The following is a 14838-nucleotide window of genomic DNA, read 5'->3' on the forward strand; positions in this document are numbered from 1 at the left end:
CCAACAGCATGGCTGCAGCACCACAGAAGGGCTGTGCTTTGCTCTTACCTGAGCTGAACTCAAAAAACCCAGATTTTCTCTGCTTCCAAGGCCACACTCAGAATGTCCTTTCTGCTTGGAAAGTCACTTACGCTGCTTTAGCATATGCTCTTCTGGAGCCCTCAAGTAACAAAAGGGGGAAACAGCACTCTGGTTAAAAAAAAAGTGTAAATGTAAGGACCTGGCTCAGCTTGTCCCACCTTTTCACAGTCAGAGTTGAAAGTCAGCCTGTGGTTCAGCCTGGGGCTGTTGCAGAGCTTGTGATGTCCACTCAAGGGGAAAGCACAGACAGAAACTGAGCCTTTTGTGTCCCTCCTGGCTCCTGTCCTGCCAGACACTGAGCACTCCCAACCCCTCCTGAAGCCAAGACAGCTCTCAGCTGGCTTTCAGTAATAGCTGGAAGTACACTGACCCTCCTCCAGAGTAACAAATTCTGAGTTATACTCCTTTATCGGTGTGTGAAAACATGTTCATGTAGTCGCGATCAGTGCTGGGCTAAAATCAACTCAGTCATGCCCAGTCCAGCCATGAGCAGTAGCAATACCAAACACTAGGGCTGTACAATGGTAAGAGCAAGATGGTTTATTATATCATGAAGAAGGAAAAAAAAAAAAATTCATTTTCATCAAGTATTCCCTCACAGGGGTCAGTACCATATAAAGGAAATAAGGAAAAATGTACAAAACAACCTGACAAGAAGGCTCTAGATGAAACATGTTCAAAGCACTTGCAAATGATGTTGCTGGACAGATGCAGAAGGAAATTAAATCAAGTAATTTTTCCCCTACAAAACACGGACTGAAAAACTGATTTTATTTTCAAAAATTCAATTCTGTCTTTATCTGCAGATATTTCAGGTAAGACAACACAATTTTAGCTGTGATACATTTTTTAAAGGATAGATTCCCAGAACTACTATTTATTTCAAAGTGGATTTTATTTTCCCTTCCAACTTTATGCAGGTGGCAAAGCCCAGATCAAAATAAAAGAAGCTTAGCCATTAACTTCAAAGAAACCAGGTCCATACTTCTCCATTTTCTTTTATCCTTTGGCAACCATGGCATTTGTTTTTCCATAATCAGCAACAGATCTCCATCTCATCCAGAGCATCCTTGCATATGTGGTTGTAAAATTTAAAAAAAAAAAAAATCACAAAACCAAAACCCCATATAAAACATCAGCAGTGAGAAATTCCTAAAGGTTTTCAAGGCTTGCTCCTAACTCAACTCAATTCAACGTACTTCAAACTATTTTAGCTGGAGCAAGAGCAAATCCTTACAGAACCAGACACACGGCCCTCAAAAAGCAAAACCGTAAGAGTGTTGTAATCCAGATGGAGGAGTAAAAAACAAACTTTAGCAATGTACCTTGCCTGGCCCCAGACAACACAGTACCTTTGCCTTGGGTATTTCATTTACTCCTGACCCTGGCAAGATTCCCATTGGTTACAGTGAGAGCATCACTTAAGTAATGCAGCAAAAGGACACCATGCATTAGTAAGCTAAAATATGAATCCATGCTTATGGCAATAGCTTTCCCTTCTAATGCCCTATAATGGGCATCTAGGAAAGGAAGTAAGCAGCTTTACAGAAAAAAAATCTGTGTTTTGTTACACTGATGACCATCCTAAGCAACTCCACAGAAGTTTTCAGAGTTCCTTTCAGTGTGCATGAAGAAAGAAAAAGTCAAAAATAGACCAATGTTAGGCAAGATTATAACAGATTTACTCATTAGTGCAGAATGCAAAAACAACAGCTAATTCTTAATACAAACAAAATAGTATCACTTTCATACTCCTCACAAATTCATGGATGCCACATGGTTTACTTCCTTGCCTTAAAAGAAATGTTTAAATGAAGCATGAACTTTGTGTCTAAAAATAACATCCCGAGTTAGCAAAGGAGTCATTGGAGGAAAAAGAAATTGGAAGTGGACATTTAATAACAAGTTGCAAGGAAATCCCCATTTTGTTTAGCATGAAAAGAAACAAAGAGTGTTTGGGTTGGATTTGGTTGGGGGGTTTTCAGGTTTTGTGGCTGGGTGTTTTGCATCAAGGGAAAGAAAACAACAGCTATGTGGGAGGATAACATTTTCACAAATATAATAAATAACTGTTCTGATCCAAAAGCAAAGTGCGATGTAGAATTTTTCCACTTAAACAAAAACAACCTACAGCATAATGCCTTAAATATTAACAAATCAATTAGTGGTCAGCACAGTAAAATAAATATGAACATATTGATTTACATTTTGTTTCTAGCAGCAAAGGTCATTAACCTACTGGCCAATGTGACAGCTTCACAGAAGTCCTGTTTCTTGGGTTTGGTACTTGGTTTAACATGAGAAAAAGATTAATTGGGTCTGGAAACTGGCACTTCAGCTGTACAGCGTTCTCCCCAGCCCACCTATGTCAAAAGGGTTTGCCCAGGATGTGTTTTCAGTATTTTTTGAACAGTGATTTGGAGAACACCTTTCACAAAAAGAAATAAAATCAGGATCCACTCAGTATCTAATGCTGACAAGTATGAGTTTGGATTGTCCTGAACCCTAAGGATAATGGGGAGGTTGGGTGTTTTCTCTTTGCAGTCAGCAACTTCCTGTGCTGAAGGGGAAGTGGAAGGATCACAAGCCATTAAGCAATGCTGAAGAGGGAGAGGAAAGCCTTGGTCGCTTGTAGAAAGGGCCACAACAGAGCACTGGGGCAAAGTGAGTCTCAGCTGCTTCTTCCAGCAAGACATCCTTCCTCCCATGGAGGAAACCTGTCCTATCTCGTCACCTGAGTCCCACTGTCTACTGTACACCTGCTCTACAAGCCACCACTCTGAAATCACCAGCATGACCACATTCACTTGTACTCCCTTGAACAGAACAAAGCAGATTCAGGCCTCTCTGTTCAGGGCAGACTGAAGCCACCACTCCAAACCAGACTCAGCCCCAAGCAGAGAGGAGTCTGCAAGAACAGCCCCCTGCACATCCCTCACACACCCTTTCAAAAGCACCAGCACACGGCTGTGCTGTCGCACATCTACACAGCTGGAGCAAACCAGGGTTTGACACCTCCAGCAGCCACTGGAAATGCCAAATGAGGAGTAGATGGCTGGGCTGGAAGCAGGAGCAGCAACCAAAGCTAAGTGGTGAACAGCTGATTTTTGGGACACATGAAAACAAGCAAAAACGCCTCCTCATCCCTAGCAATAAGCCAGACAGCACCAGTACCTACAGCTCCTCCAGCTCATATTTCACAAAGGGTTGCTTTTCTGCTGCTAATTGCAGCCTGTGGGAAATACCACGCTTTAATTTACAGCCAGAGGGATGCTTAACCATAATGCAGGGATCACTGTGCTGAAGCACGCTGTGGTAAGGCTCATCTAACTGCCTCTGTCCCTTTGGACAGTGGTGTCAGACTGGCAAACCAAAGGACAGGACACAAAGAGAAAACCAGAGCCCTTCTGTCAATGCAAACAATGAGGGGGAAAGGCTGATGAGAGATTTTGGAAAGGTAAATGTTCTTCAAGGCTACACAGAGGGTGAGGCAGGGGCAGGAAAGCACAGAAGAAACAGACTTAGGAAGCTGTCAGAAGCATTCAGTGAGTGCTCTACAACATGAGCACCTGTTCTACCTTCTCACGTGCCCCAGGGCACAAACCCCATTTAACTGAGTTTTGCACAAAGGAGGGGAGGGAATCCCATTCATGAGGACACCCATTGCTCTGCCTCTATCTGCAGGGCAAGGATCAGCATGGAATGATCTAGGGAGTTTTCAACTACTTTGTAAGCGCTCACCTTGCCCAGATTTAGGAAGGCTGCATTCAGGTTGTATGACTCCCTGATGCTCACTCACGTAGCTGAAGAAAATAATACCCAGTTTCTGAGGAGCAGCCAAGTGCAACAAACCTTTTGAAGGAGGACTAGAAAGATGAATAAAGACTATCTGGATTTTTTTTTTTTGTTAGTTTACTCAGTCTTCATTTTTTAAGGCAAGCAGAAAGTCCTTCTGGAATGCAAGAGGCAGGATCAGAATGGCAATAAAAGGAGGTGGGGGAGCTACCTTCAACACCATGCACTAGGTACAATTTATCCCTGGTCAAATCCTACTAAAACTAATGGAGCTGCATCTAATTCCAGCTGCCTGAAGAGGGGTGAGAGATGAGCCATGGTGCTTCCTTGACCCTCTCTCTACACCTGCCACTGAAGACAGTGAAGCTACACCAGTGCACAGCTCCAGCAGCAGTAGGGGATCAGGTCCAACAAAAGCCACCTAAGGGCTGCACTTGCCACTGGAGACCACGTTTCAATGACACTGTAAACTGGACTCCAATCACAGCTCCTCACATCTACCCAAACAAGCAGAAGAACAAATGTCAGCCCTACTTCTGCTCTTTATCCCCTTCCTACTTTTGCTAAGAAATATCAGAACAAACACACACACCTTTTGAGTTTGTCTACAATTACAAAGTTGCTTAACAAGTTTCTTGAATACTTCCATGTGGCCAAAAAGCTGTTACTCAAACAACCATCACCCCTAACATTTAAATCCTACATAACTTTGGATTTTTTGATGGTCCCTAGAACAGTCAAGTTCATATCAAGGAATGGAATTAAAACCCATCCTGAGATGGAAAAAGAAAGAGAAGGGAAAAGTCATCCAATATTGGTAGCTCTAGTTCAAGGAGCATTTCATCTTTGCTCTATAAACACCCATTAGGCTTTGCCCAGGGAATGGCATGGCAGTGGGACACACCAATATCTGCTACCACAGTCCAGGCAGACCTGTTCTTCCAAGCAAGGGCTGCAGCCCAGAGACCAACGCTTGCTCTCTTCTACATCAATATGCAAGGAAATTACAGCTGACAGCTCCTTCCACCTATTCTCAACCTGACTCAGTCTAAGGCATAATCAGAGCACAGCACATCTCACCTGAGCAGGTTTGCTTTCCAGTTCATTTCATTAAGCCACTGAGATCCCCAGAGACTCTCTTCAGGGAGATGAGCTACACCCATGGTATATTAAGGTGTCCAGGCAACAATATCAAGAGCAGAACAGTATTTCTGAATGGGGCTAATCAGCTGAAATCCATGTCAGATGTTCAGAATGGAATCTGCACTGCAGAGGAAGCAGTAAGAGGCAAGACCCTCCAAGGAGGAGGGGTATGCACAGCCTTTCTACACGGATGTGGGAAGAACCTACTCTGGACTGTAATGGGGGCCAGAAGCAGCAAAGTGTGGACAAGTACACCACCTAATTCACACATTCACAGGCCCTACTCCTGCCCCTCCTTTACAAGCTGCCCAGAGATTCAGTCTGCGGTAGGGAGGCATTCTGGAGCACTGCTCTGTGGTGTGCTAAGAGGGGAGTGGGCTTTGCACATGGTCCACCCATGTGGTAGAACCACAGAAGTTCCCAGCACTTCTTGGGCTTTGCATATTCATGCAGAAGGCTGGGGAGAAGACACAGTTCCTCCCCACCACTCAACACAATGAAGAGCCTTAGATAATTAGCAAACAAACACCAAAAACACTTCATGTCCTGCACAGCGTCATCCTGCCGACTATGACAGAAAAAAAATCTAACCATACCAGTAAGTTTGCAGGTGTTACATGTACAGCTCGAGAGCATACTCCTACCCAATGGAGCACAAAGCAGGGCATGTGGCAAACAGCAGGCGAGAGACAAGCTGCTCTAGTTGCAAACTACTACCGAGGGTGGCGCGTCATTGGACATAGCCCAGGTTCTCCATCTCGCTCCTGTACCGCTGCTCAGACACTTTGCTCTTGTGCTGTTTGCTCTCCAGGTGCTGCCTGAACTCCATCTCCTCGCTGGCGCCCGCGTTGCACATGGAGCAGTAGAACTGGCCGCTGGGCGTCACACACATGGCCAGGTCACGGGGGATCCTCTGGCGTGAGCGGGGGTTGAAGTAGGGACCTGGGGAGTCAACACAAAAGCCTGGTTTATCTGGAAGAAATCAAAGCTTCAGGCAGCTCAGTGACAATGCCTAAGTCCAATGAACGACTGAAAAGCAGACAAAGATTTGCTTCTTTATCTGCTTATAGTCAACCCTTATTCTCCCCACAACTGCTCTGCTGATTTCCAGATTTACAGAGGTGCAGCACACAGGGCAGCACTTGGAATTTTATAAAGTAGTAGAGAGGGCTCAGTGAGCCAGTCTTATTGAAAATCCAGAGTTTAATCATTTAAGTAATGAATCAATTCTTTTTTTTTTCTTAACAATCTAATTCCAGAATTAGAACGGTCTTTTGATTAGAATAAGCTGCCTCAGTTTAAAACTCACAAGATGATATATAATAGAACTTCAGAAGATTTATCTTTTCCACATGACAGTGATCAGAATGACATGATTAAACCAAGCTTCACCAGGAATCAGGGTTTCAGCTAATGTGTGCTTGTAAAACAACTTAAAATGAAAAAGAGAAATAGATGCCTGGCTGTAGACTGCAATACACTCTTTAAATCATAGTAAAGAGGCAAAGTTAGTGTCTAACACCTGAGGAAGGACTCTATGCTAGGAACAGATGGTCTTAGAGGGAGGCTAACATGCTCTCTCATTCTGGTCATGAGAATGCAAGTACAGGTTGATGTGCCACAGTAGGAGTCAAAGCACCTGGCCACCTGCCAAGAAAATAAAGCAGGAAAATTGTCACCACTTAGGGCAGCCTTAGAGACAGGCAGATGGTAAATTAAGTTACAAACTGAGAAAAAGAACTAACAAGCAGGCTGACAAAACAAAGCAACTTTAGCAGCTGAGAAAAAAACCATGCAGACATGAAGGATCAGCAGAGCTTGGACCAGGTCCTTTCACAACCTGACTCTGATAAAATAGACCTCAGAAACAGAAGAAAAACAAGTCTGTTTATTATTAATTACTATTCCAACTACAGAATAGATGCAAGCTCCAAGTTACCTGTGTTGTTCTGAACCGTATACGTGTTTCTTCTGTTCTGCATCATCTTATATTCATTCCCTTCTTTCCTTGCCCTTCGTTTGCCCAGTTCTGACGCATCCCTGCAGATTAAACAAATATGAACAGCTGCAATTCAGAGTTTTCTGACAAAAGGACTGCCAGAGACATTGCCACACGCTTTCAGCCTGAGCATGAGGTTGAACAATACCTACGAGAATGAGTTATTCTGTGCCTCTGCAAGACGCAGCCGCTTGGCGTGATTTTTCCCTTGGTAGTGAGCCTGTGCCACAGCCGGAGAACTAAATGAGGCATCACAAAGCTTGCAGTAATCATTCTCTGTAGCCAAGATCACTCGGCCACCTGGTTTACTGGATCCCATCTAGCAGCAAAGGGAGAGACAGCATGTGAAACACAGGAAGGTTATATCGCTGAAGTATTTCAGTCACAGGGACTGAGACCAGTGTCATCCTCATCAGACAGCAGGAGAGCTGGAATTAAAGTGCATGGATTAGGACACTCTCAAGTTCTCCCCAAACTGTTCCTACAAGAACTTCATTTTTCCTGCCTCAGCCTCCAGGAGAGCCTGCAAGTTCCTGGTCTGAGGTGGAGAGAAAAGCAATCTGAACAAACAGCTCTGCAATAGCCACAGAGGCTTGTTTACATCACAGCAATGATTTACTCCTCCTGACTGCTGGGAGCTGATGAAGAGTGACTTTCACACTGATGAAGACCCACTGAAAGGTAGAGGTGCTTCTCTCTCCTATTTACAGTCCACCTAATCTCTCCACAGTACCCTGTCTTTACACAGCTCCCTGACCACAGCAAGAAGAAAAAAAAAACCAGCAGTGAAGCTGCCAAATCTCTGATCCTTAACCTTCAGGTAGGAGGACACCTGGATGCAGACTTCAAAGGAAGGAGCCACTCTCACATGAGTAGCTCCTGCTATATGAAGGACACCTTGTCTGTGGAATCAGACCACATACAGTGACCCAGGCAGGAATCATGCCTCCTCAACATCCAGGGAACAGTGTTTTGTAAACAGTGCAGCACCAGTGATTCATGCAGCCATGTCACTGCAGCACTTGACAAGCCGACTTCCTTTCACATCTCCTTTGATACTGCTCAGACTTAAGAGACACTCGTACACAATTCTGACTTCTAGCTTACAACATGAACCCTCACATGGCCCCAGAGTGGTATTTTTATTGCCGTGGGCCGTTTCTCCATTAAAAACCACACCATCAGATACCCCAGCAGGTACAGCAGCCACGTCCCAGTGCGCCGGGCTGGACCCCACCCCATCCCAGTTCACATCCCTGAGCTGCAAAGCCAGTTCACACAGGGCCGAGTCTCCCTCTGGCGGCTCCGGCAGCCCCTGGAAACATTTGCCACTCCGCAAATTCTCTCTGCTTCCCTACAGACAACACAGGCTTATGTTGTGGGAACTGACAGGCACAGCTTCAATCCCCGTGGCCCAGCTGTGCTTCCCTGAACAGTCACAGGCAAAAGCCAGGTTAGCTGTCACATCCCATGACAAACCCAAGGGATGAATTCTGGAAGGAGAAAGCAAAAACCATCTCTTTTGCCTGTAACACGCCCAAAACAGAATTAATCTGGATCACTGAGGGAACAATCCATTCACTCTGCACACAGGAATGAGCACTTCAAAAGAAGCAACAAAAGAGGAATTAGCTAACAGCCCTGGGCAATGGGTGTAGGAGCACCAAAGCACTTTTTCCATGTAGGCTTCCCTCACACAACAGAGGGATGAGTGTGCAGAGCGGATGCCACACCCTCACATCCAAATCCAGTTTCAGCAATGTTGTTTTATACCTGCCCTTAAACAGATATAATCAGCAGCACATCGGACTTACCTAGGAATCAAAGTATTTGCCAGGCAGAAATAGAACATTTGAAGTCCAATATTGTGCTGCAAGGGCAGATCAATATCTGCATCTTCAAAGGAAAGCAAACAGCTCACAACAGGCCATTTCCACCGTCCTGTGCCATCACAAGGAAAATTCTTTCCCAGCTCCTGTGGTAATCCTCAAAGCCTGAGATCTGGTTATTCTTACTGGGGGTTAGGTGACAAGAAAGCATGATCTCAGTCCCCTTCCCATGCCTTACCTGAGTTGGAAGGGAGACAACCTGAGGTGGGGCAGGCTCAACAGAATTACTCATCCTGGCAGGTGCCGGACAGCTGTTGGCAGCATAGTAATTCCGCAGTTTCTTACTGTGGTTTTTACCCTGCAAAAATAACCCAGATTAATCACTGCCCTAATAACAGGATCTTACTCTGAAAGACAAAGGATCCAGAGACTGAAATGTGAAAATGCCCATGAAGGTGGCAGCTCAGGTAAAGGAGCTGTCACTCAGAAAATAACACCTCTGAATTTAAGAGATGCAGGCATTCCTCCCTTTCTCCCAAATGCTCATTACTTAGAATGACTGGGCCTAATCTTCAGCTGATTTTCTCAATAAGGTTACAGTTAGTTTCTCAATCTGTTGGCCATTTCACTTAAAACCAGTATTTTGTATTTTAAGCTTATCAACTGCTTTGCAGTTTCTTGATAAGCCTGAGCACACACACACAGATTTAATGAGACTGCAAGCTTAAGTTAAAACATGTGATTGAACATAAAAACCCACTTCATATTTTATTTTCTCTTAAAAAACATATACCACAATTCTTTCTGGTGTTCTGAAAACCTCATAGAGCAGTATGAGACTATGTATATGCATTGTGGATGCAAGTTATGTACAAATTCACTTTCTGTCCCCTCATGGCAGAAATTCTGCAGCACTAACATGTTAAAAATGTAACACCAATTCAACCTACCCCTTCACTAGCAGGATACCACTTTTTCAGGGCCAACAGCAATTCTGAAATCTGGGTCTGGTGTCCTGAGGATATGGACATCCACCCTTTTGCATTCACTGGTGGAGAAAGTCACTATCTCCCATACTCAAGCACTAGGCAGAGAGGGTGTAGGAAAATGGGGCAATGCAAGACTGACGTGTTCTGTCTCTCAGCAAGAAGCACATGCAGAGAGTCCCTACGCAATTTCAGACAAGTCAACAAGATCAGCTCAAACAAAATTAACTTGATCTGAGCAAACCCAGCTGATGAGAGAGTTTGCATAAAAGGCCCCACCAGATCAGTGGTGTGCATAGTGTCAGAAAGGAGACCCTGATAAACACATGGCAGCAGCCCCTGTCCTAATGGCACAGCTGGATCCAGCAGAAAACATCTATCAAGGCCTCACAAAATCATGTCTGGAATCAGGTCAGTTTTCCTGAACTAGTGTAGATGTGAAATACAGGTTGTATAAAACAAAGGAAAAAAAATCACAAGTGTCTGCTTTTTCACCCATGGCACCACTTCTCTGTCCCTTTGGACAGAGTTTTTGCAAAAAGCTCCAGTAATAACATCTTAAATGAAAGTACTGCAGCATGTCTGGACAACCAGAAAATCCAAGCAGGGTGAAGACATGTCTACAGAGCAGTTCCAGTCCATGAGGTGGTGCAGAGGTAGCTCCAGATGAGCAACTCGAATGCTACTGCTGGTGTGCAGCACCCAAAACCCCCTCGAGAAGCTGAGTTAGTCCTTCTGCATTAGCCCACACTTCCCTCTGTGCTACCACAGCAACGCTGCTGGCAGTGCTCATGCTGGCACGGGAATGTCTCCACAAGCTGCAGATGCAGCAGCCCCAAAAGCTGAGCCTCCTGCTGCTCTCCTTACCTGGTAATGAGCCTGGGCTTGCTGGGCCGAATTCAGAGTGACATTGCAAAGCTTACAGCACAGGGGCTTACATAGTTCCTCCAGCATAGGGTCCTGCTCCACCACCTTGGCAAGTTCCTCTTCTTGTGTGTGATGAAAGGAAGGCCCCAGTCCAAGAGACTTTGGTGGGGACAGTGGTGAGCTGGCTCTTGGCCTTGTAGCCACTGACATAGGAAGGGATGAAGGCTTCTCAGGATGAGGAAGAAGTCCTGCTTGCTGTAGAAGAATCATTGGCCGCAAAGACTGTGGGCATGCTACTGCTGAAGGAGGAGTCTTCTTCTTCAGATCTAGACCAGAAAGACACAAATGCTGAAACAAGCAACAGGAACAGGAACATCAAGGATGCAGGGGCAACTCCTGTAACTCCACTGCCTCTACTTCACGCCTTTTCAAAATGCCATGTGGGATAAAGTCAGTTTGCAACACTTTACCACCCACAGGAACGGCAGCATCCCAGACAACCAGGGCCAGATTACAAGACACTTATATAAGAAGTGGGTGCCCTGGCACCCTCCTGCAGGTGAAGATTCCTAACCACCCACAGCACCTGACAACAGCACACACTCCCCACTGCTCTATGACCATGAGAAGTGGGGACATACAACATGCACAGCACACAAAGCTGTGTCAGTGGGGGGATACGACCTCTATCCACATCCTACTTTGTCCAAGGACAAGCTCACTTTCCAAGACCTAAACAATTATTACAGTGGATTACTGCAATGAACACTTAAAAAGAATCCAAATACTTCAGAGGAGATTTATTGTATATAGGTAGATACAAAATATACAAAGACATCTATCCCTCAAATACTCACAAAGACTTTCCTGAGGAAAAGCTTTTCTCCAGTGAGTCAACGAAAGAGAAAGAGTGGGAATGAGCTGGAGCACACCTTATTGTACACAGTCAGCTCCCAAGGGCTCTCTCCCTTTGAATGACCTTGAGCTATTTTTCACATTTCCATTACTAACTACAACCAATGCAACATTTAAAGCTACATCTTCTTCTGCAAAATGGAGAACTTATCTCATACTAACCTTTATTCAATTATTTCTCAGTTAATTCATGTTATTAGAACTAGCCTTACATTTCCAACAAGAGGTTCTGAGAGATTTATTTAATTAAAGTTTATAAATCACATCTACAGCCCAGACGAACATTCCTAGAATAATGCAGAGTAGTCGCATTATGAATTAAGGCACAGCTACTTTTGTTAATGTCTTATTAGCTTCTTATCATAACAAATCCTGTTCAGTGCCACACTGGGATCAAGAGAAGCATTATCTTGGCCTTTGCAGATCATTCCCAGCTAGGGCTGCTTTGGTAGCAACCATGTTTATGCTCTGGGCTTTGTTCATTTGTTTAAACAAATAATGAGACACATCTACATTTTAAAACAACACTTGTGGAAAATTAGGGAAAAGTAAATGAAATGCCACCAAGGAATTTTGTTCCCAAGTCGCTTTTGAAAATAGGGACTTCAAAGGCATTTAGGAACCTGGAGAAGCAGATAGCATTTATCTGTGATAACTTCCGGGATTTTCTATCTGCTAAAATTAGCTGAAGATAAATACCTTCTACACTCAACCTGGAAAATCCCAGTTGATGCCTGCAATTTTAGGTACTGTATTACCTTTGGATCACTCTTCCCAGAGAGATCTATGTTCTATTAGGAAAAATAAAATATAATTTAAAAAAAAAAAAAAAGAAAGCCAGCAGGACTAAGCATTCAAGTGACAAAAACATTTCTGAAATGCTTATCTCAAACCCAAACTTACACTAATACAAGATTGGAGGCAGCTCAGTTATTTCTAGTAACTACAGGTAAGAAAAAATTAAAAATTATTTTAAAAAAAGAACAGCATGGACTGGCTGGGGCAGAATGTTTTGAGCCAGTAGGCAGCTCAGTTATTTCTAGTAACTACAGGTAAGAAAAAATTAAAAATTATTTTAAAAAAAGAACAGCATGGACTGGCTTGGGCACAATGTTTTGAGCCAGTAACAGAGCCACCAGGAGTTTTCATGTTTATAATAGTCCTCCAACACCAAGGCTCTGCAAAATTTCAGAGCTGGAATCCACCACAAAGAAGGAAGAGAACACACAGGAATGGTGCTGCAAATCATCCATCAGCAGTGTAAATTCTGTAGTGTTACCTAACCCCTCTCCTACTTTCAGCACACATGACCCTGGTTAAACAGAACAGAAGACAACTTTTTTATCTTTATTTTCCTCAACTAGGACTCTGCAGACAGTCTAATTAATTTCTGTGGGACTACAGATGGAACAAGTTCACATTCATGTTGCTTAAATACATCATAACACGGGCCTATCAAGGCAGTTTAAATCAACTATGCAAGCAGGTAAGCATGCCAGCTAATTTCAGAGTTTTATTACACGAGTATAATGGGCCTCTTACCTTAAAATGAGAGTAAATTATAGCCAAATACTTCACAGAGCAACATAAAGAGATGTACAGTAAACAGCAATTGAGATTCATCTGCTTAATTTTGCATGAGTGTTTGTTGCATCACATTTTCTTGCAACTGTCACAAATGGGATTTGTCATATACAAGAGGACAGTGCTTACAGGATCTGTATCTACAGGGGAAAAGGTATAATGTAATATCCTTAGAAAATCTTTAATTGTAAGGTCATTTAGTGTTTCTTAAAGTAAGCAGTTGTCTGAAGATAAAATTAAGGCTGCATGGGTAATTTCAATAGTAGGACTTCTTGATTTGGCTTATGCAATATATGTAATACTGATCTTCCTCTGACAGTGATCTTTAATCATTGAAATTGCTCAAATTATGTTCATTTCTCTCTTACTGATATTATTTATACGAAAAAAGAAATCACTCTTATTCAGCTTATTTACAGGTCCCTTTAATCCTCCACTGCTGGTTGTTACAGCTACCCTCCCCAGAAGAAGGAAAAAGGACATTTTTAACTCCTCCTTTCCCTTCACATGAGAAGCTGTAAAATCTTCACCCTACGACACAGCAAAGGAACAAGGCACATCCATCACCAAGGACCCCAAACAGCACAGCCCGAGGCTGGGTAAGAACCTGCAGCTCTCCAGGGTGAGCTGAGGAGCCAGTCTACCTCAAGACAGCACCTCTCAGAGCTCAGCCCTACCTCCTCTGACATCCTAGGATACACTTCCATCCCATGCCAGTCGTCCTTGAGTGGATGAAAGCGGGACAGGTGCACAGCCCTTCTCCCTCCTTTCAGCTGGGGCATCCCAAGGGCAGCACTGAAGGGAGAGACCCAGGCTCCATGCCCCGAGTACCACAGCCTGGTACTGCCCAGGTAACAGGGAGCAACCTCCCCAGCTGACAACAGCACAGTGCTGGGAAAGGAGCTGGTCCGGCCTCAAATCTAGGGATGGCGAAGGCACAGTGTGACTTTCCTTGGTGAAAAGCATAAGCCACAGCAAGAAACCTACGTGTTCTCACCAGAATTGTTTTTTTTAATGTAGCTGAAGCAACTAACAACAGTGATGAAATCTGTAGAAATGATGAACAAGCTGTGAGCTTCACTGCTCTGTCTTCAAGACAGGAAGCGTTTCTTCTCAAGTCCACTTGTCTATCAATACATGGACATCCCTTAATGTAATTGTGCCAGAAAGTTTCCTTTGGCCACGGACTGGGCCTACACCCTTCAACCTGAAAGGCAGGTTGTTTTGTAACGCTGCAGGGACTGAAGGCAGCACCTAACAAACACACATCACGCACAGCTCTACCTTAAGGTGCACTGACCCTCCGCTGAACAGGATACACATTTAGCAACTCAGAACCATCCCTTACGTCAGCGGGGGTATCAGAAACCACGGTGTAAATCCCGACTCCTCGCGGTCATTCCTGCGAAGCTGCTTGCCTTGCAGTCTGGGGGATGGAGAGCAAGGAAAAAAAAGCAAGCCCTGCTACCTTACTGCCTGGGAATCACCGCAACCTCACGGCACCACCGCACCATTCCGGGAAGGCAGAGACCACAGCGGAGAGGCAGGGACAGGCATCCGCATCTCCCGAGAGGCTCGGAATGCGGCGGCGGCACCAGGGCGAGATCCCCAGCACCTCCCCGACCCCGCGGCGGCCCCA

The 14838-nt window shown here is 44.4% G+C and overlaps 1 protein-coding gene across 2 annotated transcripts in view; it reads right to left on the bottom strand.

The window, feature by feature from the left end:
- Window positions 1-598: 598 nt before the first annotated feature.
- The window catches only part of ZMAT3 (zinc finger matrin-type 3), a 15931-nt gene continuing 1691 nt past the window's right edge, over window positions 599-14838 (bottom strand). Inside the window, exons 1-6 of one of the 2 annotated variants that reach the window (XM_017726916.1) lie at window positions 14668-14801; window positions 10701-11026; window positions 9086-9205; window positions 7171-7337; window positions 6959-7059; window positions 599-5961 (exon numbers count right to left, since the gene is read on the bottom strand). In XM_017726916.1, coding sequence (XP_017582405.1) covers window positions 5750-5961; window positions 6959-7059; window positions 7171-7337; window positions 9086-9205; window positions 10701-10970 — 870 coding nt within the window. In that variant the 5' untranslated portion in view covers window positions 10971-11026; window positions 14668-14801 and the 3' untranslated portion in view covers window positions 599-5749. Of the gene's footprint in view, window positions 5962-6958; window positions 7060-7170; window positions 7338-9085; window positions 9206-10700; window positions 11027-14667; window positions 14802-14838 lie in introns of those variants that run through there. The other variant, XM_008644484.2, reaches the window with a different exon arrangement.

This window comes from Corvus brachyrhynchos, unplaced genomic scaffold (genome assembly GCF_000691975.1).
Source record: "Corvus brachyrhynchos isolate BGI_N302 unplaced genomic scaffold, ASM69197v1 scaffold162, whole genome shotgun sequence".
NCBI lineage: Eukaryota > Metazoa > Chordata > Aves > Passeriformes > Corvidae > Corvus > Corvus brachyrhynchos.